The 25,640-nt window shown below is 46.3% G+C and overlaps 1 protein-coding gene across 3 annotated transcripts in view; it reads right to left on the bottom strand.

Annotated features, from left to right (window-relative positions):
* Positions 1-25,640, bottom strand: part of ZRSR2 (zinc finger CCCH-type, RNA binding motif and serine/arginine rich 2) — an 82,800-nt gene that overhangs the window by 43,665 nt on the left and 13,495 nt on the right. Inside the window, exons 3-6 of one of the 3 annotated variants that reach the window (XM_029603229.1) lie at positions 24,960-25,074; positions 14,815-14,923; positions 14,414-14,500; positions 11,050-11,088 (exon numbers count right to left, since the gene is read on the bottom strand). In XM_029603229.1, coding sequence (XP_029459089.1) covers positions 11,050-11,088; positions 14,414-14,500; positions 14,815-14,923; positions 24,960-25,074 — 350 coding nt within the window. The remainder of the gene's footprint in view (positions 1-11,049; positions 11,089-14,413; positions 14,501-14,814; positions 14,924-24,959; positions 25,075-25,640) is intronic. The other 2 variants (XM_029603231.1, XM_029603230.1) reach the window with 2 other exon arrangements.

Below are 25,640 nucleotides of genomic sequence, written 5' to 3'. Positions count from 1 at the left end.
TACCTCACACAGAAAAGAAGACCCTATGCATAAAGATACCACTGAATCAGACACCTGTTGGAAGGGATCTCAACAAAATAGCACCTGGAGCTCCGGAATTCACCAATAAAATCACTAAGAGTCAAGTCCTTAACCGTAGCTCCCTTTAGTGGTTCAAAACTGAGCCTCACACAATCCTCTAAGGACAAGCTTCAGATTCCAAGATGGACAAATGTTCCACACCTGAGGATGCAAGTTTTTAGCTCCCCGAAGGAACCATATAACATCCAGATGTGCGGACATCTTACACTGGAGACAACCCAATTTCGTTACCTGGATTCTCAGAGAGTTAAAGGCCAGGCCCTTCACCAGAACCTTTCAGTAGAAAAGCTAAAATATACAATACCATAGCCTGAACAGGCTGAGATTGCACTCCAACAGCAGACCAGGACTCAAAGAGCCTCCAAATTCGCACATCTGTCAAAGATGTAGAAGGTCGCCTAGCCTGCAATAAGGTGGAAATAACCGCTTTGGATTATCCGCTCCACTTCAGTTGTCTCCTCTCAGAAAATATTGGCCCCTGGTGGAAAAGAATCGACTGATGTCTGAACCTCAGGGGCCTGTCTATATGAACATAAGAAGAACATGCTGTACTGGGTCAGACCAAGGGTCCATCAAGCCCAGCATCCTGTCTCCAACAGTGGCCAATCCAGGCCATAAGAACCTGGCAAATACCCAAAAACTAAGTCTATTCCATGTTACTGTTGCTAGTAATAGCAGTGGCTATTCTCTAAGTCAACTTAATTAATAGCAGGTAATGGACTTCTCCTCCATGAACTTAACCAATCCTTTTTTAAACCCAGCTACACTAATTGCACTAACCACATCCCCTGGCAATAAATTCCAGAGTTTAATTGTGCGCTGAGTGAAAAAGAACTTTCTCCAATTAGTTTTAAATGTGACACATGCTAACTTCATGGAGCACCCCCTAGTCCTTCTATTATCTGAAAGAGTAAATAACCAATTCACATTTACCTGTTCTAGACCTCTCATGATTTTAAACACCTCTATCACATCCCACCCTCAGTTGTCTCTTCTCCAAACTGAACAGTCCTAACCACTTTAGTCTTTCCTCATAGGGGAGCTGTTCCATCCCCTTTATCATTTTGGTCACCCTTCTCTGTACCTTCTTCATCAAACTATATCTTTTTTGAGATGTGGCAACCAGAATTGTACACAGTATTCAAGATGCGGTCTCACCATGGAGCAATACAGAGGCATTATGACATTTTCCGTTTTATTCACCATTCCCTTTCTAATAATTCCTAACATTCTGTTTTCTTTTTTGACTGCCGCAGCACACTGAACCGATGATTTCAATGTGTTATCCACTATGTCGCCTAGATCTCTTTCTTGGGTGGTAGCTCCTAATATGAAACCTAACATTGTGTAACTATAGCATAGGTTATTTTTCCCTATATGCATCACCTTGCACTTATCCACATTAAATTTCATCTGCCATTTGGATGCCCAAATTTCCAGTCTCAAGGTCTTCCTGCAATTTATTACAATCCGCTTGTGATTTAACCACTCTGAATAATTTTGTATCTGCAAATCTGATTACCTCACTCGTATTTCTTTCCAGATCATTTATAAATATATTGAAAAGCATGGGTCCCAATACAGATCCCTGAGGCACTCCACTGCCCACTCCCATCCACTGAGAAAATTATCCATTTAATCCTACTCTCTGTTTCCTGTCTTTTAGCCAGTTTGTAATCCACGAAAGGATATCGCCACCTATCCCATAACCTTTTACTTTTCCTAGAAGCCTCTCATGAGGAACGTTGTCATATTGATCTGATCTTGGAAACATGGTCAATGTGGCCACTCTGGAGCTGCCAGGATGATGTTGCCCGGATGTTTCTCTATCCGTTGTAATTTCCTTGTCCACGAGAGGCCATGGAGAGAAGACAAACAAGAATCCCTCATTTCACGCAGCACAGTGTTCTGATTCCTTCCGTACTGTGTTCTGATCAGCAACTAAAACCGCAACACCTTGGCGTTCTCTTTGGTCAGGATACCCCCATCTTCCGTGAATGAGACACACTGCTGCCTCCGACAGCTCCTATTCCCCGGGTCTAACTTTCTCCAACTGAGAAAATCTGCCTGAGCGTTGTTCACTCTGGTGATGTGAGACACCGCCAGCCACTCCAAGTGCTGTTCTGCCTAGAGAATCAACTTCTGGGCCTCTTGAGCTACTGCCTAATTCTTGGTTCCATCTTGACAGTTGATATAGGTCACGGTCGTCGCATTGTCTGATAGGATCTGTACTGGATAGCCATGTAACTTTGGCAGACAGACAAGCAACATGAAATGCACCGCTCTCATCTCTAACCAAATGATAGACCATAAGGCCTCTTGTTTTGACTACTGGCCCTGTGCCGACTGATCTTGCCACACTGCCCTCCAATCGGAAAGGCCTGCATCGGTGGTGACTATTACCCAATTTGAAACCTGCAATTCCACACAACACTCAAGAATGGTGTGAGTAAGCCACCACAAAAGACTGTCCCTAGCTTCCCCCTCTAATGGAATAGGAAGATTAAACTCTTCTAATAACGGATTCCAGCGGGCAAGAAGAGCCCACCCCCCCCTCCAGAGATGTGCGAATGCCCAATGCATTAATTCCAATGTCGATGCCATAGAACCCAGGACCTGTAAATAGTTCCAAACCCTGAGCACTGAAAGCTCTAGCAGAAGCCTAATCTAACTCTGCAATCTCAGCAGTCTCTCTCTGTGAGAAACACCCTCTCTGCCAATATGTTGAACTGAGCTCGCAGATATTCCAGAGTTTGAAAGAGGACTAAATGGCTCGTTGCTAGGTTCACCACTCATCCTAGAGACTTCAAGTGCATTGTTACCTTTTGTACTGATTGTCAACAGAGGTCCTCTGATTTCGCATGAATGAGCCAGTGGATGCACCAACACACCCTCCTTTTGCAATGCAGCTGTCCCCACCACCATCACCTTGGTCGCCAGCCGAAGGGAAGGGCTCGAAACCAAAAATGTTGCCTTAGAACCATAAACCTTAGGAATCTCTGATGCTCCAGCCTGATGGGTATGGGCAGATATGCCTCTGTCAAGGCAAGAGCTGCCAAGAACTGTCCCTTGTGCACTGCTTCTATGATGAATCTCAGAGTTGGACCTCAGATTTTCCATGCAGAAACAGGGAACCTTGAGAGACACATTTACTTTCTTTAAATCCAGTATCTCTTGAATTGGAATCAAGGGGGAAAGAAACAGGACACTTAACTTAAAATTGACCTCTTGTCATACTAAGCATGTTCAGGGTCTGAGCTAACAGATTTGGGCCATGCTGAGCGTGTTCAGGGTCTGAGCGAACAAACCCAGCAAAACATCTCTGTGAAAAAGAAAAATTTTGAGCAGAGTCTGAAGTGGTTCTCAATCATATGCAATTTCTCCCTCTTCTAGAAGTGAGAAAGACAATTCCCCATATCCCCTTGAACATTACCTGCAGCATTTGCCCGTCATGACTGACAAATGGGAGGCCTGAACACGTGGATCCCTACATAGCAGGTTGCTTCACCTTCTCTGGGCACCCCTACAGAAAGGTCTGCAGGCCATAGAAATATTCCACCCAGGAGGAAGAGGAAGGATCTATACTGGGGCCCATAAGCCTAAACTTGCTCTCTCTCTCGGGGAAGCTTCTGCCCTCGGGAACAAGGGAGGAGTAGAACTGACCTTTGCCTCGCCTACCACTCCACTCCCCTCTCCAGAGACACCATAGGCCAAGGGGATATCCCAACCAGGGAAAAAGCTGTAGTAGTCAAATTGTTTTGAGCATCTAAACAGTGCTGATACAAATGGAGAGTGAGGACTGAATTGCTATCAGACGGCAAGCCTCACAGATAGCAAAGGTGCTTGGACCTGTTCGTCCCCGGCGCTTACCTCTCCTGAACTTCAGCTCTAGGCAGCCTCCTGCACGCACACCAATGCCACCCGGGCGTACATGCACACCCCTCCATTACGCGTGCAAATACGCACTCAAGACTAGGTCGCGGTCATACACGCACAAGCACCTGTGCAAATACGTGCTGCAGTCTAGGTCACAGCCTTATGTGCACAAGTACCTACGTAAATATGCGCTCAAATCTAGGCCGTGGCCTTACACGCACCGGTCCCTGCACATGCAAGCACAACACGGCAAGAATGCATGCATACGCCTACACACGCAGAAAATGAACTGCTGCCGCGGTCTACCCCATGACTAAGCAAAGCCTGCCTGCATCTTCAGCACTTTTAGACCTGAATTCGTTCAACATCTGGCACCAAAAATCATCAAAGGCCTGAAGAGCTTCTCAAAAGCTCAGGCCTCTTGACTGGCCGAGCATCCATGGAGACTTGGGCTGAGAGCCAGCATACCCCGCTGCTTTTTCTGCTAAACAAGTTTTGTGCATAAGCAAATTAAAACCAGCAAAAGACCTCTACCAGAACCAGAGACTCTTCCCTTGGTGCAATTGCCTCTCTACACTTCCAAGGGACAAACTGCCAGCAATAGTCGAGGAGGGGATTCTCCTGCCTCTCCCATCAATGCTGCTAGGGAATAAAAAATGGCTGCCACTTCCGTGCTAATGGAAAAAGCCTCAGCGCTAGACTCAATCGCCTGTGAGGCTCGTTCTACTAGTGCGGCCATGCCTGACGTAGACCCCCAAACACCATGCCACTTTTGCCGCATGCAAATGCTGATCCTTCCCGCACCCCCAGCACCAAAATCATCTCAATGGCAAGCAGAGGAACAGTCCCTCAGCGCCACGGAGCCAACAGCTGGTCTCCTCTGCAGGCAGAGAAGCTGCTGAAAAACCCCATCACTGAGCTCCCCAGGAATCCCACTGCTGCACAGATTCCTCTAACTAGTTCCAAGTTCTTTTTGTTTTTTTAAACTCTCTGACAACAAATAAAGATACACAGAAACAAATACTTTCCTTTGATGCTGAGGTTCTGGTTTCAGGAGCACAGGCCACATAGCAGATTAGAAAAGAGTCAGACCACTGGCTATATCAGCCTCCTTTTGCCAAACTTTAGCAACCCAACCCAGGACAAACCATATAAAAGGGATACCTCCCTGCTCCACTGGGCTTGCAGTGCAGAACTGCCAGCAGGTTCCACCACTGTCTCATGAGGGATCTGGACCACCAGATGTCCACCCCACGGACCTCCAGACCGAGCCAGCAGAAGGGTCACCAACCCCCTTGCTTGTCCTCCTCAAAACCAGGTGGGCTGGCCTGATCAGGACCTCACAACCCCCTGGGAGGATCCAGAAATTTTGTCTTTCAATCTCTTTTTTTTTCTCTCTCTCTCCCCCGAATTGGAGAAATTACTTACCTGATAATTTTGTTTTCCTTAGTGTAGACAGATGACTCAGGACCAATGGGTTATATGCTCCACTGCTAGCAGATGGAGATGGAATCAGGTTTCAAAGCTGACATCACCTTAGATACACCCCTGCAGTAACCTCAGCCCTTCAGTATTCTCTTCAAAAGCCACCATGGACATACTATTGAAAAAAAAAAGATTAAAAATGGATAACCGTAACTGTACTCAACCAAACAAATGCTGAATCCCAGCAAGATTATAGATGCCCTGATCTAGCGATTGGGCGACGGCTTACCCGTAACCTCTTGGAATCGATATTCATTTCACAGACGATTCCTTGGCACCGTTCTTGGGCAGCCATGGGCGGGATGCTGCGTCCATCTATTTACACTAAGGAAAAAAATTATCAGGTAATTTCTCTATTTCCTAGCATGTAGCCAGATGGACTCAGAACCAATGGGATGTACAAAAGCTACTCCTGATCAGGGCGGTAGGCTGCCCACGGTCTGGTTAGCACAGCCCTTGCAAAGGCCACGTCCTCTAGGGCCTGAACGTCCAGGCAATAGAACCTGGAGAAGGTGTGTAAGAAGGACCATGACGCCGCTCGACAGATGTCGACGGGAGACAGCGGTCTAGCTTCTGCCCAGGATGCTGCCTGAGCCCTAGTGGAATGAGCTTTAACCTGAAAGGGTAAGGGCTTTCCTGCCTCTATATAGGCTCTAGTGACCACCTCCTTGATCCAGCAAGCTATGGTAGCCCGCGAAGCTGGTTCGCTCTGTCTCCTTCCACCGTGAAGAAAAAACAAGTGGTCAGTCTTGCGCACCAGTTCTGAAACTTCCAGATGCCGCACCAAAAGCCTACTGACGTTTAAATGGTGGAGGAGGAGGTGGTATTCTTCCGTGTCCTTGTGCCTATCTAGGGATGGCAACGAAATGGACTGATTCAAATGAAACTCCAGGACTACTTTAGGCAAGAAGGATGGAACGGTATGAAGTTTTAACGCTCCTGGAGTGATCCAGAGGAAAGGTTCCCGACACAATGCCTGCAGTTCAGAAATGTGATGAGCCAAGCATATTGCCACCAGGAACACAGTTTTCAGGGTTAATAAGCGCAAGGAAAGACTGCACAGTAGCCGAAAGGAGGGCTCTGCCAAAACCTCCAAAATTAGATTAAGAGTCCACAAGGGAACTGGCTACCATAGATGTGGCCAGAGGTGTTTTACCCCTTTCAGAAAATGGATCATGTCCTGATGTGCCGACAGGCAGGGTTCCATTCACCTCACCACTGAAACAGGAGAGAGCCGCTACCTGGACCTTCAAGGAGTTAAGGGTCAACCTGTAAAAATTCCAGAACCAATGGGATTTTGAGCATCCATGGGGCAACACCTCGTTCCTCGCACCAGGCCTCAAATACTCTCCAGACCCGCACATATGCTAAGGACATAGAGAACTTCCACATGCGGAGCAAGGTGGTAATTACTGCCGCTGAATATCCACACTTCATCAGGTGAGCCCTTTCAAGGGCCAAACCATAAGACAGAATCAAGTCGGATCCTCATGAAGGCCGGACCTTGCTGGAGCAGGTCCCTGTGTGGTGGGAGGCATTCGTCAACCGACGCACTTGGGATATCAACTTCCTTATCCGCAAGGGTGGGAGGAAGACATTGCCCTGCTTGATGTCGAACCGGACTCCCAGATATTCCAAGGACTGGGAGGGCTTGAGACTGCTTTTGTCCATGTTTACGACCCAACCAAACTCCTAAGGATGGATGTCACCCTGCTGGTAACCCAGAAACTCTCTTCCAATGACTTTGCCCGGATCAACCAATCGTTCAAGTATGAGTGCACCAGGATTCCATCTTTCCTCAATGCTGCTGCTGCGACCATTATAATCTTGGAAAGTATTCTGGGGGTGGTGGCCAGGCCGAAGGGCAGCACCTGCAACTGATAATGGTGGCCCAGTACCGCAAAGCGTAGGAAACGATGTTCTTGCCGGATTGGAATATGAAGGTAGGCCTCGGAAAGGTCCAGGAAGATAAGAACTCTCCCGGTTGTACAGCCATTATCACGAAGCACAGAATTTCCATGTGGAAATGAATTACTCATAGGTGTCTGTTGACACTCTTGAGGTTCAGGATGGGGCAAAAGGAACCCTCCTTCTTGGATACAATGAAATACATGGAATAGCGCCCCATATTTTCCTGGGGCGCAGGTACTGGAATTATAGCCCTCAATTTGAGGAGCTTTAGCAAGGTAGACTCTTGTGCTGGAAGTGGCAAGGGGACATCATGAACATGTCCCGAGGAGTGATGCGAAACTCCAGTATATATCCTTCTCATATGACATCCAGTACCAATTTGTCCGACGTGATCTCGACCCATCGCTGGCAGAAGAGGGATAGTCTATCCCCTCTCTCCTCATTCTGTGGATGAGTTGGCAAAACTTCATTGGGGAGCTCAGGCTAAACCTGAACCCCAACCTGCCCCTCTCTTGGGCTGTCAACTCTGAAAGGACAGATACTTCTGAAATGTCAAGGTTCTGTAGGTCCGAAAGCATTGGGAGCCCCTGGATCAACCCCTCATAGGTGAGGGGCACTGTAACTGCTCTCTCTCTTATCTTCCAGTAGCCGGGGCACTGGAGATTCACCCCACTTACTGGCCAGCTTTTCCAATTCGCTTCCAAAGAGGAGTGATCCTTTAAAGGGCATCTTTGTGAGGTTTGCCTTAGAGGTCGCGTCTACAGACCAATTTCGCAGCCATGGCTGTCTTCTGGCCACTATCACTGAGGCCACTCCTCTGGCCTCAGTGGTACAGACTAGGTCAGAGCCTGCGTCAGCTAAAAAGGCAGCAGTGGGCTCCATAGCTTCTCTGGAATACACCTGAGTCATCCACCTCTCGAGAGAGGAGCAGGCACAAGCAAGCTACCAGGGCACAACAGGATGCAATCTGTAAAGTCATTGCTGTCACATCAAAGGCTTGCTTAAGGATGTACTTCATCCATCTCTCATGCGCGTCCTTTAAGACCACTCCGCCCTCCACTGGGATAGTTGTTCACGTCAAAACAGCACAGACCAGCAAATCCACTTTAGGGAAATGCAGGCGTTCTCATGCCACCGGATCCAATGAGTATAGAGTTTCTAATGCTCGACCACCCTTAAAACTCACTTCAGGGGCGTCCCATTCCAGATCAATTAACTCCTGGATGGCTTCCTGCACCAGAAAATAGCAAGAGCTTTCCGTAGAGACACCAGAATGGGATTCTTCTTTGGTTCCATCATAGAGTCTGCCCCAGGAACTCTGTCTCTTCAGGATCTGGAAAACCAGGGCTGGCAATCCATCCCTATGGGCAAAACGTAACATGGGCCGATATGGCTCCAAACCTGGTGGAATTTCTCCATCTTCCAAGGAATCTGGATCCCCTTCTTCATCTGTGCTGTCTGGGTCCCTGCCAGGGAATATGGGTGAGACGAGGCATGTCTCGAGGCCTGCCTACCTGCTAGTTCTGTCCAGCCAGGGGCAAGTGAAGTCAAGCCTGTATGAAGGCTTGAAGGCCTTGAAAAAAATTCCATCCAAGAGAAGGCCACCAGGTCCATGCCTAGCCCAGGAGGTACTGGGGTGGGCACCGCTGGATTTCTCTCCCCCAATGAAGACCCAGCCCCAGGATTACTCAGATCCGGGGTACTTTCGGTTAAGGTTGTGGCTGACCCATGCTCAGAGTGGGAGGATCCAGGCTTAGTAAAAGTCTGGGGAAGCCAACTCTCCCTGGGCCTCCTCACAATGCTGACATAAGTAAGAATCAAGGTCAGACTGTGTAGCCCTAATATGACAGTCAGCACAGAGAGAATGGCGCTTATGTTTCTTTGCTATCGGAGCCATTAGGGACAGTAATAGCATGTTCAGCCAGCTCGCACTTAAAATTGTGCGCACAGATGTTGGCCACCTATGCGGGCAGCGGCGAGGCGCACACACAACCCGTGCACTCCACTTTACCTCAATTCTGTGCCTAGAGGGATACACGCTACAATGTGCCCGTATGTACGCACGATGTTATGTGCACAGCGCATGCGCAGACCTGGTACGCACCGCACATACCGACACTCTACGATGTACAATAGAAGGCGCATAAAAACGTGCACAAGATGTCGCTGCCGTGGCCTATCACATGGTGTGCCTACTGAGCCTAAAGCGGGGCCTAGCCCACCGGTAAGCCGCTCAACCCGCTCGGAAGCCTTCTTCCCCTTATCCCAACGGGATCGGAAACAATGTCAGTACGGCGAGCCAAGCAAGGAGACCTGAGGAAGTCTTGCCGAAACCCCTCTAACATCTCTAAATCGGAAGGAATCCTCTTCTCTCTTTTTTTTTTCTTCTTTTAACTTACCTGGGCTCAGTGCTTACCGGCTGACTACAGAGACGATCTCCGCCTGCAGGGGGAGAGGACTTTGGCTGTCACCACCATCCTTGGCTTCCTGCACCTGCTGCCTTTCTGCTGCTTCAGCAGCAAAGTCCATGCCGGGAGCCGGCTACCGGACCAAGGCACACCTCTGAGGGATCTTGGAAATCTCCTCAGGAATTCTCAACTGGGGGAGGGACCTTTAGGAAACACCACAGTAGAGCGGGGCTCAATCTTTCTCCAATTTAAAAGTAGAATTTCTTCTTCTAAAGGGTACAGAGATCCTGATAGTGAAAGCAGTCCACATCTGCTAGGAGACAGAGAGATACTGAAGGGCTGAGGTCACTGCAAAGGTGTATCTAAGGTGACGTCAGCTTTGAAACCTGACTCGGTCTCCATCTGCTAGCAGGGGATCATATAACCTATTGTTCCCCGAGTCCATCTGGCTACACACTAGGAAAGCAGGTTTTACACCATCTACCATATGCTGGAGACAGAAAAATACCGAGGGACTGCAGGTGGCACACTGGGTTATTTTCAGTGTCAGTGAAACTTTCTCTGTCTCCATCTGCAGGTAGGGTGGCAAAACCCAGGAGTCTGGACTGATCTCGGTACGTACAGGGAACCTTCTTTTTCTTTACCGCAATGCTTTGGTGTGAACCGTATTAACCTTTAATTCTAACTGAAACGCTGCATAAAAATGACACTGCATAAATTCCGCATTTATAAAAGTAGAGCTTGGAAACACCTGCTCTACTTCAGTACCATGATTAAGATACCTTTTGCTCTCACTACATATAGCAGAAAAAACGTGCTTTAAAGTAAGCAGTTTTTCTGCTCCCAGACATCATTTCTGTGACGTGTTCTTATGTGGCCCACACTGCACGACTTGCGACATTGTTCCTTCCAACATTGCAGCATCTACAAGTACTGTAGAAGGGCACTTCTGTCACTCAGCTTTTCACTATGCTGTACACAGTTATTATTATACCTGTACAGTATAATCTGCATTTGAGTGCCTTCACCCAGAGTGTCTGTAACCATATCAAAATGAACTGTCTTCATTCTGAAACCATTTCAAAATCGCTATAGAGAAAACTGTATGCAAATTGTACTGTAATAAACAGATGAAAACAAGATGATTTGCAGCTTAATATGCATGCATATTACTCTTAATTTCTGGTTATAACTATACAGCTCCAAGAAATGTAGATAAGCCAGTCAAGCAAATAGCAATGTACAGAGAAAGACTTTCAGGCCTGCTCCATTTCTGCTCTGAGCATACCTGGCTCTCCGCCTGGTCCAGCATCTTCTGCACAGCTTCCTAGAAATGGTGTAAACACAGCACTAGTGAAAATCCCAAAGTTGTACAGTATCTGGTTTTTGGTTAAGAACCTCATTTGCAACAGTGGCTGATCTTATGTACTCTGCCTTAGAAGGTATATGCATGCTGATTTTTTCGCTTTGATGCACTGCTCTTGTTGTTGTTCAAGGATACAATTCTGAAGGCCTCCATCCCGATGGTTGTCTTTTACAAAAGGTAACAGTGCATTTTAAAATTGCACTACAAATATTGTCATCATTTTTAGCAGTGCCCTTACTACTATGCAATCTTACTTTACCCAGAAATGTCTATATTTTTACTTTAAATCTGGTCGTAATTATTAAACACAGACTAATGTTTAAAAAAAATCATGAACGGTGAAAAAAGAAAAAAATATAACCTTCTTCTAAAAGTCCAAAAAGATATTTCTAAGTGCCAGTTTTGAAAGTGTCAGGTGCCTTATAATCACAGTATGTGCTTTCTATCTTCTTGTTTCCACAAGTAAGAATTCTTGCCAAGTGTGCTATGTAAAACAGCCCTGTTGCATGCATGTTGTGTTTTTCTGAATTTAACTCAAGTGTTGACGACCAGGTCTGGCATGTAGCCACATATATCTATAACCTGATCATTGTGCACAGAAAGACTACCCTTTGTCTAGCCTCCTCTGATGCTCTTCAGTGACTCTTACTTTGATTAAGTATAGAAAGCAACCTAAGGGATAGCTGAGATCTATGTGCTGACAAGCAGAAGGAGCTATCTCTAAGTGAGCCTAGTGTCTGTTCAGAAACATTAAACACATCTAACTGATCAAAGTATTTCTCCTGTTCCATGCATATAGGAAAAACCTTTGATAAATCAGGCCCACAGTATGTTAAAAAAGAAACCTGGACCATAATAAATACAGCTGGTTCTACAAAAGCACTGTCTCACTTATTCAAATGAAGGGGTCCAGTGTCTTTTTAATGATCAATGAACAGTTTTTTTTGCTTTTCTAATTTAATGTCAAATTAACCTTGCTGGTGTCCATTTAAGGAATTTAAAAAATAATGAATAATACATTTTTGACCAAGAGGAAACAGAATTACCTTTCACATGTACTTGTGAATAATTGCAAAGTGAAGAGAAAGTACAATTTTTATGAAAGTCTACTTAGTACTTAGTAGCTAAAATAGCTATAAGAGTCCATTTTAAAATTCTTAAAAGTTGAAACTTCATTTCCATCCCTGAGCTATTATTAGCTGATTGCCTTACAATACTATTACATTTTGAAATCCATAGAGGATTCACATATTACTCTGTACTGTGTTGTCTCTCCACTCCCTACCCCTCCCCCTTTACAAATAATGAAAAAAGATACATCTTGATGAACCCGCAGGTACAGATGAGCTGGGACAGTTTGTGTATGAACTGTTAAGGAACAGCACAGGATAATTCAACTCAATATCAACAGTCTCATACTGGATATTACAGTATTTCGATTCCTTATTGCAAATGCATGGAATGTTCAGTATGATTATGCTAAAAAATTTTTTAAATAAAATATTCTTGCAATTAAATGGTAATCGGATTAGCCACTGAAGATTCCAATCTTGCAGAAATATTAACAGTCTGTTGGGCTAGCAGTGTAGCATATCCTGTCCTCGGGGCTGGTGCAAGAGTATTTGTCATCATAGGCAAACTTTCAGTCATGCACCCCCTCCCCCAGCTTACCTCTAGTACAGTGCTCCCTTCTACTGCCAGCAGTGGCTCCAGAACAATGCTCCCATCCTTGGCAGTCATTAGCTCTGGCACAGCACCCCTCTGGGCCCTCATGCTGGCAGGAATTTGCCGTCCTCAAAACTTTGGTGCTCTAGGCAACTGCCCCGTTTGCCTAATGGAAGCACCGGCCCTGCCTTTTCTCCCACTCACTGCATTACTTGTGAACAAGTAGCTTCACCTCCCTGTATTCAAACAGAGGGAGACTGTAAGATCTGTCAAACAGGTGTACCTTAAACAGGTGAAGCAACTAGTAGACTGGTGATGGGTTTTAATTGCCTGCATTTCTTGGGGAATAAATGAGCTTTTCTCTCATTCTTCAGAAAAGGACTGACACATTAACATTCCTGTCCTCTTCCTATTCCCTATCAAGAAGCAGGAACAGGTCTTCAGGCAGGAGCAGTCATGCCCAGAGGAGTTCCTCTGCTGGTGAATATTAGCTTTTGCAAAAATAAAAAATAAAAAAAAAAAAATATATATATATGCTTTTCACTTTTTTTTCTAATTTGGCTATAACTGACAAATTCAGGAAGAGACACTAGAATGGACACACTTATTTCAAAGATAAAATGCCTCCATTTATTAAAGAATTCTTGGGTTTTGGCTAAGTGCGCCACAAACTGTGTCATCCTGAAGTTGGTGTGAGATTTAGCTTGGCAAACTAATCCAACAGACTAATTAATACACTTCTATAGATCTTACATGACAACATTTTATTTAAAAGCTGGCAACAAAAACCAGAACAAAATTAACCATTGTGGAAAAACTACCTGTCCCAAAAATGTCTGGCTAAAAAGCAGTAATCGATTTTTCTACTCTCCAGGATTACAGTCTGAATAAACTTGATATATTCCCATAGTACCTGAAAGTAATCCACTTTGAAATGGCAAACCAGCCACAAAGGGCAGAATATAAATTTAATTCTAAAATAACAAGGAAGGATAAATGGTTATGTAGAGCTAAAGTTATAACATAAGAAATTGCCATGCTGGGTCAGACCAAGGGTCCATCAAGCCCAGCATCCTGTTTCCAACAGAGACCAAACCAGGCTACAAGTACCCAAACACTAAGTAGATCCCATGCTACTATTGCCAGTAATAGCAGAGGCCATTCCCTAAGTCAACTTCCCATTCTTCTTTGATCTTTCTCTTGAAAGTTCCAGTTTTTCATGCTTCACAAACAGCCATAATGATCTAGTTTCCAAATTAGTACTGGCTCTCTTTTCTTTCCCCTTATCAATTTTTGGCATACCAGAATTCAGAGAGATCACGTGACCACAATGATGTAACATGCCAACAATCACACGCTTGCTCAGCCTCTTAAATTTAAGAGAGTTTATCCTCTCCAAAACTGGATCTCTTGCAAGCATGGTAAGCCACGCCTGGGTGTGTGCGGCACAATAGAGTCTACACATTCCCCTGATAGATAGAAGGTACATGACTTTTACTTCATATCACAAGTACCACAGATCTGCAACCGGTTTGCCCCAAGTCTGGATGCTTTGAAATGAAGAGGCTTGAATGTTAGTACTATGAGAGGATATGCAGTGTGTTTATCCTGCGGGAATCACCTCTCTCTCCCTCTTCTCCTGCTGCTTCTGATCTTCTTCCTCTCGCTCTTTCCTCTGTTGTTCTTCCCATTCTTCTTTGATCTTTCTCTGTGAAAGTAAAAAAGCACAGTTAATTTTTTTACACTCTAGTGCAACATTACAAATCAACATTTCAGAGAATAACAAATACAGTCCAAACAGAAATACATTTAGGCAGGTCCGGGAGAAAGTTCTCTTCAATAAGAAGTGCATAGGGCAAAGTTGAAATAATCTTTGGTAAGCTCTGCATTTCCAAATATGTGTGGCATAGACTTAAAAGTATGTTACCAACTGTACACGTCATATCGAGATCTTAATTTGACATGTACACAACAGCTAAAAATAATCAGGTAGAAATTATTTTTCCATAAGTCATGCTCTACCTCCTCCTCTTCTTGACGTTTTTTTGCTATTTCTTCCTTTTCCTTTTTCAATTTGAATTCTTCTTGGGCCTTCTGTTCCCTCAGCAGCCACTCTTCATGTAATCTTTGCCTATCAATATAATCAAATGCTACTTAGGATCAGCAGCAGGTCAAGGGTGTCCCTTTTCCTGCAAGAATAAGGATAGTGGCGAGAGAAAAAGGAAAATTGGTTCTTACCTGCTAATTTTCGTTCCTGTAGTACCACGGATCAGTCCAGATGCCTGGGTTTATGCATCCCTGCTAGCAAATGGAGACAGAGAAAAACTTGACTGACACTGCTTCATAATCCCTAGTGCCACCTGCAGTTCCTCAGTATAGATCTGTACCCAAGCAAAAAACTTCCGATGCCAAAACCAATGAAGTAAAAAAAATGCAAAACTCTAAACATTCTGCCAACTTGCCAAACTATAAACAGGCTGCTATGTATCTGTACGCATAAGGTACTACGACTGAGTGAGCGGCTCTCCACCTCTAGGAAACGGGCGGGTTCTGGACTGATCCATGGTACTACAGGAACGAAAATTAGCAGGTAAGAACCAATTTTCCTTTCCCTGTACGTTCCCGGATCATTCTAGATGCCTGAGAAGTACCAAAGCCCCCCGTCTAGGGTGGGACCTGGAGAGTCCCGCTCGCTGAACACTTTCGCCAAAAGAAGGAATCTCCCAAATCCAGACGATAGTGCCGTGCAAAAGTAAAAATTTCCAAGTTGCTGCTCTGCAAATCTCGATGAGACACAAGTTGCACCTCCGCCCAGGAGGTCAACTGCGACCACGTAGAATGAGCACGTAAGCCCTCCAGAACCTCCCTATCAGCAGTAATGTAAGTGGAACCAATAGCTTCTTTCAACCAATGTGCACTAGTAGCCTTCGAAGCTTTAAAACCTAGGTTTCGCGCTGCTCCACAAAACAAAAAGGTGATTGGACCTCCTGAAATCATTACTCACCTCAAGATAGTGCAAAAGAGCTCGAACATCTAACCGCTTGAGCTCCCTCACAAGAGGAACGGATGCCTCCACCACCGGAAAGGCGGCAAGCTCCACCGACTTGTTCACATGAAACACGGAAATGACTTTAGGCAAAAAGGAAGGCACCATCCTTAACAAGACTCCCGAGTCCGAAATTTGAAGGAAGGAATCCCGCGACAGGACAAAGCTTGCAATTCCAAAATCCGCTACGAGGAAAACCACTGAGAGTCAAGGCTCGAACGGTGCCGCACAGAGACCTCGATAGGACAAGATTAAAGTTCCAGGATGGACAAACTCTTCTAACTGGAGGCCGCAAATTCCTTGTTTCCCCTGAGGAACCTGACCATATCCGGATGAACTGAAATAGTGGAATCCCCAACTTTGCCCCGAAGGCAGCCCAAGGCCGCCACCTGAACTCTAAGGGAACTTGAGATAGACCCTTAGTGAAACCCTCCTGCAGAAAGGGCAAAATATTAGGAATGGAGGACTGGAGGGTATGGACACTATAAGCAGTACACCAGGACTCAAACACTTGCCAGACTCTAACATAACCCAGATTAGCGGACTGCCTCCTGGCTTGCAACAGGTGGCAATGACAGAATACGGATATCCTTTACGCTTCAACTTCCGCCTCTCAAAAGCCAAGCCGCTAGACAATAGTGATCGGCCTGATCGGAAAATATGGGGCCCTGACGAAGAAGGCCCTTTAGAAGTCCGAAATGAATCAGGCCATCCACTTCCATGTTGATGAAATCCGCAAACCACGGACGCCATGGCCATTCTGGAGCGACCAAAATCACTTCCCCGTGATGTCTATCTATGCGACGCATCACCCTGCCCAATCAGCGGCCAAGGAGGGAACACAAAGTAGAACCCTACGAGGCCAAGGCAGAACAAAAGCTTCGACGCCTTTGGCTCCATGCTGCCGCCTTCGACTGAAGAATCGAAACGCTGTGTTATTGAGTCACCATCAAATCCATGTGAGGAGACCCCCAACTCCGGATCAGGCCCCCAACTTCTCCGGATCAGCTGCATTGCGGCTTCCGCCAATTCCCACTCGCCTGGATCTAATAGAGTGCGACTTAGAAAATCCACTTGGACATTTTCGACGCCTGATATGTGAGATGCCGCTATCTGCTCTAGATGGGACTCCGCCCAATGAATCAAGACTTGTGCCTCCCGAGCCACTACCTGACTCTTGGTTCCACCCTGCCCTGCTGTTGCATTGTCTGACAGAATCCGAACCAAACAACCTTTGACTAATGGTAAGAGCTCCCTCAAGGCAAGTCAAACCACCCTGGTCTCCAACCGGTTTATAGACCATGCAGACTCTTTTGCAGACCAGATACCTTGGACTGAATGGCATTGACAAACCGCCCCCCAGCCAGATAGGCTGACGTCAGTCTTCACTATTTATTTATGTATTTATTTATTTTATATGCCGACGTTCGATCGAGATATCACATCGGTTTCCAGATAACTAAAAGAATAGGGTAGTAACAGCCCTATTTTACATTATAACATTGTAATAAATATAATAAATTATAACATTGTAATAAATATAACGAATAGTCCAGGACCTCAAGGTCCATCCAGCGCAAGAGATAGGGAGACTGAAGCCATCAAGATAGATTCTCCCTGGCCGCCCCTTCTAGAGGCAACGGCAAGTGAAACTCCTCTAAGATTGGCTTCCAGTATGCCAGAAGCACCCTTTGCAACGGCCTCATATGGAAAAATGCCCAGGGAACTAACTCCAAGGATGAAGTCATGGAGCCCAGAACTTGCAAATAATCACACACTCTGGGAACTCGCAACTGTAACAACCGGCAAATGCGATTCTGAAGAGTGAGTACTTTTTCTCCCGAAAGATACACTTTGTCTATCAGTGTGTCGAACCTCGCACCCAGGAGGGTCCAGGGACTGCATCGGAGTCAAATGACTCTTGGCCACGTTCACAATCCAGCCGAGAGACTGAAGAACATCACAAACTCTGTGTATCGACTGAAGAAAGAGATCTTCCAACTTTGCTCTGATAAGCTAGTCGTCTAGATAAGGATGTACCAGGAGACCTTCCTTCCAAAGTGCCGCCGTTACCACCACCTTGGTGAAGGTGCATGGGGCTGTGGCCAGACCAAAAGGAAGGGCCCGAAATTGAAAATGTTGGGCCAGGATCATGAATTGAAAAAAACACTGCGACTTCGAGTGGACCAAAATGTGCAGATAGGCCTCCGTGAGATCCAGGGAGGCCAGGAACTCCCCTTTGCGAACCGCTGCTATCACAGAACGCAAAGTCTCCAACCGGAAGCGAGGTACTTTGAGAGCGGCATTCACTTTCTTCAAATCGAGGATAGGCTGAGACGTGCCCTCCTTCTTTGGGATCACAAAATAGATGGAATAGCGTCTCCTTTGAGGCTCCATCAGGAAACCGGAATGAACACCCCCAAGTCCTGGAGGCACTAAGGTCTCTTGCACCGCCACCTTTTTGCTCACCGGCCTGCAAGGGGAAATTAGAAAAAGATTGTGAACGAGCCGAGCAAATTCTAACACATAGCCAGCTCTTATTATACAGAGAACCCACTGGTCCTGCGTGATCCTGGCCCACTCATCATAAAACAGAGTCAAGCAACCTCCTATAATAGGGATGACGGAGTGGGCCGGCCTCGCCTCATTGTGAAGACTTGCCACTGGCCGCAGATCCTCCTGCAGCTCCCTGAAACGGCCTATGGGCCCCCCCCCCCCCAAAAGGACTTGCACCAAGAATGTCCCCTAGGGGAGAACGACCTCTGAGAGCCAGGGGCAGCCCGGGATGGCCTGGATCTCCTATCGGAACTGAATCGAGAACGAGTCTGAAAAACCTTTTTGCCTTAGGCTTATCCTCGGGTAATAGTAGCGGCTTATTCTCCCTGAGCGACTGAATCATCTGCTCGAGGTCTTCCCCAAACAGACGACCCTTGAAAGACAAAGAGCCTAACTGCATTTTGGAGGAGTCATCCGCTGACCAGTTACGCAACCAGAGGAATCTTTGGTCGCGACCGCCGAAGCCATAGCTCTAGAGGATGAATGCACCAAATCATAGAGAGCATCTGCCCCAAATGCAATAGCCGCCTCTATTCGCTCAGCGCTGTCCTCTTGTTCTCCTGACTTTGGAAGGAGGTCCTGCAGCTGCTGCACCCAACGGAGACAAGCCCACTGCATGAAGCTTGAACAAATCACCGCACATAATCCCAATGCGGAGACCTCAAAAATCTGCTTGAGGTGTTCCTCCAATTGCGGTCTTGTATATCTTTCAACGCCGCAGAACCCACGACGGGAATAGTGGTCCTTTTAGTAACAGCGGACACCGCTGCATCAACCCTAGGAAGGACAAAACACTCCAGTCTGCCTCTGGAAGAGGATAGTGCTTCCCCAGGGTCCTACCCACCTTCAGGGAAGCATCAGGCGTCCCTCACTCCACTTCCACCAACTTCCTAACCAACTTATGGTACAGGAAGGAAACCAGGGGACCTCTCACCCCATCCAGGACAGGATCCGCCCCCTAAATCCGGGTCATTTTGGGGCATCTTAACACTCAACACTTGAAAGGCTAAATATAGCAACACATCCAGTTCCTCCATTTGGAACAGGCGGACCTCCTGTGTATCCTCTGACCCGAGACTAGGGACCCCTGGATCATCTCCCAGCAAGGTATCACCGGTCGCCAGAACATCCAGACCTGCCGATACCCCTGGATCAGGCTCCTCACCAGAATCCCAAGAAGCATCAGCAGAGTCTTCATGGCCCCCCTGATAGACCGGCCTGTCAAAGACGGTGCTGAAACCTCTGAGTCGGAGGCATCGAGGGCCTGACACCCAGTGCTGGCCCGGAGCCAGAGAGTGAACTTCCCCCAGCCAGTGCCTGCTCAGAACTATGACGAGTGACTCCCCGGTCAGGCTGTTTACTGGCCAAAAAGGCCTCATGTAGTAACAAAACAAACTCTGGGGAGAACATTCTTACTGCCCCAGCCCCCTCAGAGCCAGCGACAGCACTAGGCAGACGTGCCATTTCCTCCCCCTCCAGCCCTGCTGACCGGCCCCAAAGTCGGAACGAGCTGGGGACAAATGTGGCGAACCCTCCCCCACTCCCCCCGATAGCACGGGAACAGCCACCGAAATATCCAAAATGGCCACCGTTCCCACGCCCTCGGAGGAAGAAACAGCACCCCGGACAGAGCCGCGGTCTAAATTAGCCACCGAATCGCCCAAACATCAACGTTGCTTTGCGAGCGGAGGAGCCCCCCCCGCCCTCCAAGCAAGGGGCACAGAGGCCGGCCCTGTTAAGACGCAAGCGCGCTGAGCCAGAGGCTCGGCACTCGGTACCTCTGGTCATGCTGGGGGAGGGAAAGAAAGAATTGCCGCACAAGGTAAAACACTGAAGGAAAGACCCCCAAAATAAAGATCCCCCCTCGCCACGGAGCTGATCTTACCGGAAACCAGGGGGAAAGTTGCCCACAGAGCTGTGCTGCCATCTGCTTGAATCAGCCTTTTTTTTTTTTTTTTTTTTAACAAACTTTACTCCAACAGTGCACTGAGACCTAAAAACCTGTATTAAAAAAAGAAGAACAGGTAGCCTCAGGAACAGGGGAACCAAAAAATCTCCAGGGAGCCTGCAGCCGCCTCATGAGGGGAGGAACCTGGACAACCAGATGTACACCCGCCCCCCCCCCCCGGGCGCACAGACGGGCTCACAAAGAGGTAACAACCCCCGGCCCATCTGCCTCTACCGGACGGGATAGGACCCACAAGGAATCCTACTGAGAAAAAAACCCCTGGGAGTAAGGCTCAAAAGAAAACTCGTGAAAGAAACAAAAACAGCAGAACTGCAGGTTCAGCACCCTGTGCCATCTGCTAGAGACAGAGAAAATACTGAGGAACTGCAGGTGGCACTAGGGTTTATGAAGCAGTGTCAGTCAAGTTTTTCTCTGTCTCCATCTGCTGGCAGGGATGCATAAACCCAGGCATCTAGACTGATCCAGGAACGTACAGGGAAAAAGGATTGTCCATTTACAGCATGCACGATCTACATTGGTTTGACCTGATGGCCCAATTCACCTACCTCATAAGTAATACAAAGCCTGTTGGTTATTCAATACAGCAAAACTGTACTTAGGGAAACTGTATGTTTGGAACTGAGTTGCATAATGAGGCACAAGTTAAGGCTGCATCCCAGTAGCATTTCTCTATTTCAGCGTACTCTTAATATTACTCCTGGGGGAATTCTGCGCAAAAAAAGTTAAAATTCTGCAAACTTTATATTGGTCAAAATAACACAATTTACATGACAGTCTTTAAGTAATTCAAAACTAACAAAGAGAGGGAAAAGGATCAAAGTCCAATCAATAACATCAAACCCAAATAATGGCAAATGACAATATCATAAAAAATGTTTGCTTTGGAATTTCAATCTGCAGCCTCTCACCTCGCAATGGGCCGCAAGCTTCAATCAGCTTACAAAGCAGAATATAATATTCAATCATCTATTGTCATTTTGCTCATCCCAGTTTCTAACTTTATTTAAACATATTATTTTCTTGCCCAATAATTTTATTTCAAATCACCCTAAAAAAGGTATATCCATATAAATCAGAAATCTTATACTTCTCACTACGTATTAAAATTTCAACCACAAATGTTGGAAAGAGGAATACTTAGCCAATGCGTCATGAAATCTAGATTAAAGAGCACTTTAATTGGGCAAGAAAATAATATGTTTAAATAAAGTTAGAAACTGGGATGAGCAAAATGACAATAGATGATTGAATATTATATTCTGCTTTGTAAGCTGATTGAAGCCTTGCGGCCCATTGCGAGGCGAGAGGCTGCAGATTGAAATTCCAAAGCAAACATTTTTTATGATATTGTCATTTGCCATTATTTGGGTTTGATGTTATTGATGTTATTGATTGGACTTTGATCCTTTTCCCTCTCTTTGTTAGTTTTGAATTATATTAGAGAGGTGTTCTGCTTCTTTGTTGTCTGAGTCTTTAAGTAATTACATTTTAAATTAATACAGAAATTAATACAGAATTATAAATATTTTAAGCAGAATTTCCCTAGAAATTCACTGTAAGAGTGTCCCTTCCACTCGCTCTCCCTACTCCCCTGGCCACTTTGCCCTCTCAGACTCCAACTCCTCCACCTGCCAGTATCGCTCCCCTCCACCTCTAGGCTCAACCCCTTCCACTCTATTGCCAGTCCCAGAGTTTGACCCCATCCGCAGTACTGTCCCTCACACAGGCTCCCTCTGTCCCTCCCTTTCTCACACACATGCTCCCTCTCTCTAGTACACATACACACATCCCCATACAGGCTCCCTCACTCTCTCGCACACACACATCCCCTCATACAGGGTCCTTCTCTCTTGCATACACACCCATACAAGCTCCCTCTCTCTCTCTCACATACATACATCTCGCAAAGGCCATCTATGTCTCTCTCTCATGCACCCCTTCACACAGGCTCTGTCTCACACATACACAATTCCTTCACACAGGCTAACACCCTCACATACACACGATACCTTTTTCATACACATGAGCTCCCAATCTCTCACACACATGCACGCTCCTTCACAATCTCCTCATATAAGCTCCCTCTCTCTGGCACCCACACTCAAGCATCCCCCCCTCACCTCCCATGCTCTCTCTCACCCCCTCCTACTCGCCCCCCCTGCTCTCTCACCCCCTCCTGCTCACCCCCCTGCTCTCTCACACCGCCCCCCTGCTCTCTCACACCCTCCTGCTCGCCCCCCTGCTCTCTCACACCCCTCTCCCTGCTCTCTCACACACACATTCACTCTCACTGGGACCTTCATCTTCGCCACAAGCGGAGCACACTCTGTTCGCAGCTCACAAGGGCCTTCATTTTCATGGCGAACGGCACACGTCCCGCAACACCGGGGGCCTTCATTTTCGACGTGAATGGCACACGTCCCGCGGCACCGGGGGCCTTCATTTTCGCCGCGAACAGCACACGTCCCACGGCAGCGGAGGCCTTCATTTTCGCCGCGAACGGCACACGTCCCACGGCAGCGGAGGCCTTCATTTTCGCCGCGAACGGCACACGTCCCACGGCACCGGGGGCCTTCATTTTCACCGCAAACTGAGCACCAGGGCCCTTCATCTTCGCTGCGAGCGTCCCCCGGCAGGCCGGGGTCTTCATCTTTGCACGCTCGGGTCTCATCTGCCATTTTCTGCGCAGAATTGCCAAATTCTGCAAAGAAAATGGCAATTCTGCGCAGGGGGGGAATTCTGTGCAAATTCTGCGCTCCGCAGTAATGCAAAGTTCCCCAGGACTATTATATGTGAAGAAATATTGAATGATGCATTAAAGATCTCAAGTAGAATACATTGCTTTGATATTCTGAAATTATCACTTTCAAAAAGAACAAAATTAAGTTGAATTACAAAGGTGCAGAACTCTTAATGCCTTGAATCGTGAAACCCTCTCAAAGAAAGCTCCAAGTTATACTAAAAATTCTTCGTTGTAATAGAGAAAAACTGGCCCCAACCTTAACAAGTGCCTGAAATATGTAATGAGAAGATGCTTGCTGAAGTTAAGTAAAGTATAAAGATACATATCTCTTCTATCTTATTTTGATTAGGATGGAATTGTAAATTATGTTCATAAAAACACAGGGACTGATAGTTCAGCAGCTGTCTGACTGAACAAGTTAGCTGGATGCACTTATCTGGCTAACTTGGCTGAGATATTCAGTGGCGCGGTTGACCAGATAACTATAGAACACCCAAATAGCTGGCCTACACTTATCCAGTTAACAATGAATATTGGCATTTATGCAGCTAAGTCAGGAGGACAAGTGGCTCTGCCCCAGAACGCCCCATCCTGCCCTTCACTTAGCCTGTTTTTTTAACCAGATAAAAAGTTAGCCAGATAAGGGGCAGCCACTGGCTGTGCCCGAATATTCAAACAGCACCACTTAGCTTAACTGGCTAAGTGGCCCTGAATATCGGGCCCCCAGAACATAATGGCAGATAAGGACCTCAAGATCCAGATAGTCTGCCCAACAGATTGCTTGCTGCAGTGTCATTGCCCCCAGCTTTCCCCTCACTTCTTCATTACCAGCAATCCTCAGTGCTTATTCTCAGGCTTTCTTGAATTCTGACACTGCTTCCATTTCCCCCACCCTGTCCATGAAGAATTATTTCCTGATGTTGATCCCCTTGGAGCCTTATACTGTGACCTCTTGTTATAGAGCAGGGTTGGCCATCTCCAGTCCTCAAAAGTCAAAAACAGCCCTTGTTTTCAGGAGGCCCATAATGAAACACACAAGACAGATTTGCAATGCACTGTCTCTCATGCATATTCGTTGTGGGTATCCTGAAAACCAGACCTGTTTGTGGCTCTTGAGGACCAGAGTTGGCCATTCCTGTTCTAGAGCATTTTCTCCTCTAAAGAAGGATTTGTTTCTTGTGCATTTATTGATACCTATGAGGAATCTGAATATCTGTAGCACATCTTCTCCCCTCCTCTAGGATATACATATTAAGGTCCTTAAGTCTCATTTCCTGGAACTTTTCTAAATTTTTACAAATCTGTAATTAAATGGATTTACTAAGGCAAAACAAGTAATATTTTCATTAAAATATTCTATTCTACCCCAGAATAGCCATTATAATGGAAATAATTCAGTACTGCAGTGTTGTTGCTCCCTCTAAACACATTAGAAAGAATCCAGTTCATCCTATCAGGGGACATACTATAACAGAGCTCATTACACAAATAGCTTACTGTTTTCAAAATAAGCTTACACAGAAGCATTCCCTTTGAGTATAAAGTGGAGTTCCATGTGCACACCTTGTGGGGGTTGTACTTCCTCTTCTCTACGCTGCTCAATCTGTCGGTGTGCAAGTGCAGTAATAATTCTGCATGGAAACGATGGCACAGTGAAGTCGCCACACATGTAACCCCCCCTTCCCCTGCTGACACATACACGGGGAAGACCAGAAAAATGGATGCCATGTCCCCTTCATGCATTTTTACACTGTCTACAAAACCACAACTTAATATTGAGCTGCATTTCCTCTGAGAGTGTCTGTGATATATTCCCTTTTCAGATACTTGAGCTTCCCCCAGCAGCAACTGACCTTTCAGCCTCATACTGACTCTCTTCATCCTGTTCTGCGTCCCTCTCTTCAAGTAATGGATCCTCTTCATCATTTTCCAAAACTTCTGAGGAACAGGACAATTTCAGCACTATCACTACACATGTTAACAGAAAGTTATGAAGAGACACTGCTCCATTACTGAACTTCATAAATAATGATGGCAGTATAGAACTTCAACAAGTAATTCAGACTGCATGTTACCATGGAGAAAGACTGGAGAAATTACTTACCTGATAATTTCTTTTTCCTTAGTGTAGACAGATGGACTCCGGACTAATGGGTTATGCTCCCCTGCCAGCAGATGGAGACGGAGCAAGCTGACCTAACCTTGCAGTGACCCCAGCCTGCCAGTATTCTCGTCAAAAACCGTGGACAGACTAGCAAAAAACTTGATTAAAAACAGATAACCAGAACTGTACTCAACCAACCATAAACACTGAACACTGAACTCTCACAAGATTCTAGGTACCCCAAACTAGGAACTGGATGAACACTTACCAGTAATCCCTTGGGACCCAGAGCCCCACAGGAGGACTATTGACACACTCATGTAGCAGCTGGGGGAAGCTGAGTCCATCTGTCTACACAAAGGAAAACAAAATTATCAGGTAAGTAATGTCTCCATTTCCTAGCATGTAGACAGATTGACTCAGGACCAGT

This window comes from Rhinatrema bivittatum, chromosome 5, assembly GCF_901001135.1.
Source record: "Rhinatrema bivittatum chromosome 5, aRhiBiv1.1, whole genome shotgun sequence".
In the NCBI taxonomy this organism is placed as follows: domain Eukaryota; kingdom Metazoa; phylum Chordata; class Amphibia; order Gymnophiona; family Rhinatrematidae; genus Rhinatrema; species Rhinatrema bivittatum.
The sequence above is the reverse complement of the archived record's forward strand: the minus strand, read 5'-3'. Positions and strand labels throughout refer to the sequence as shown.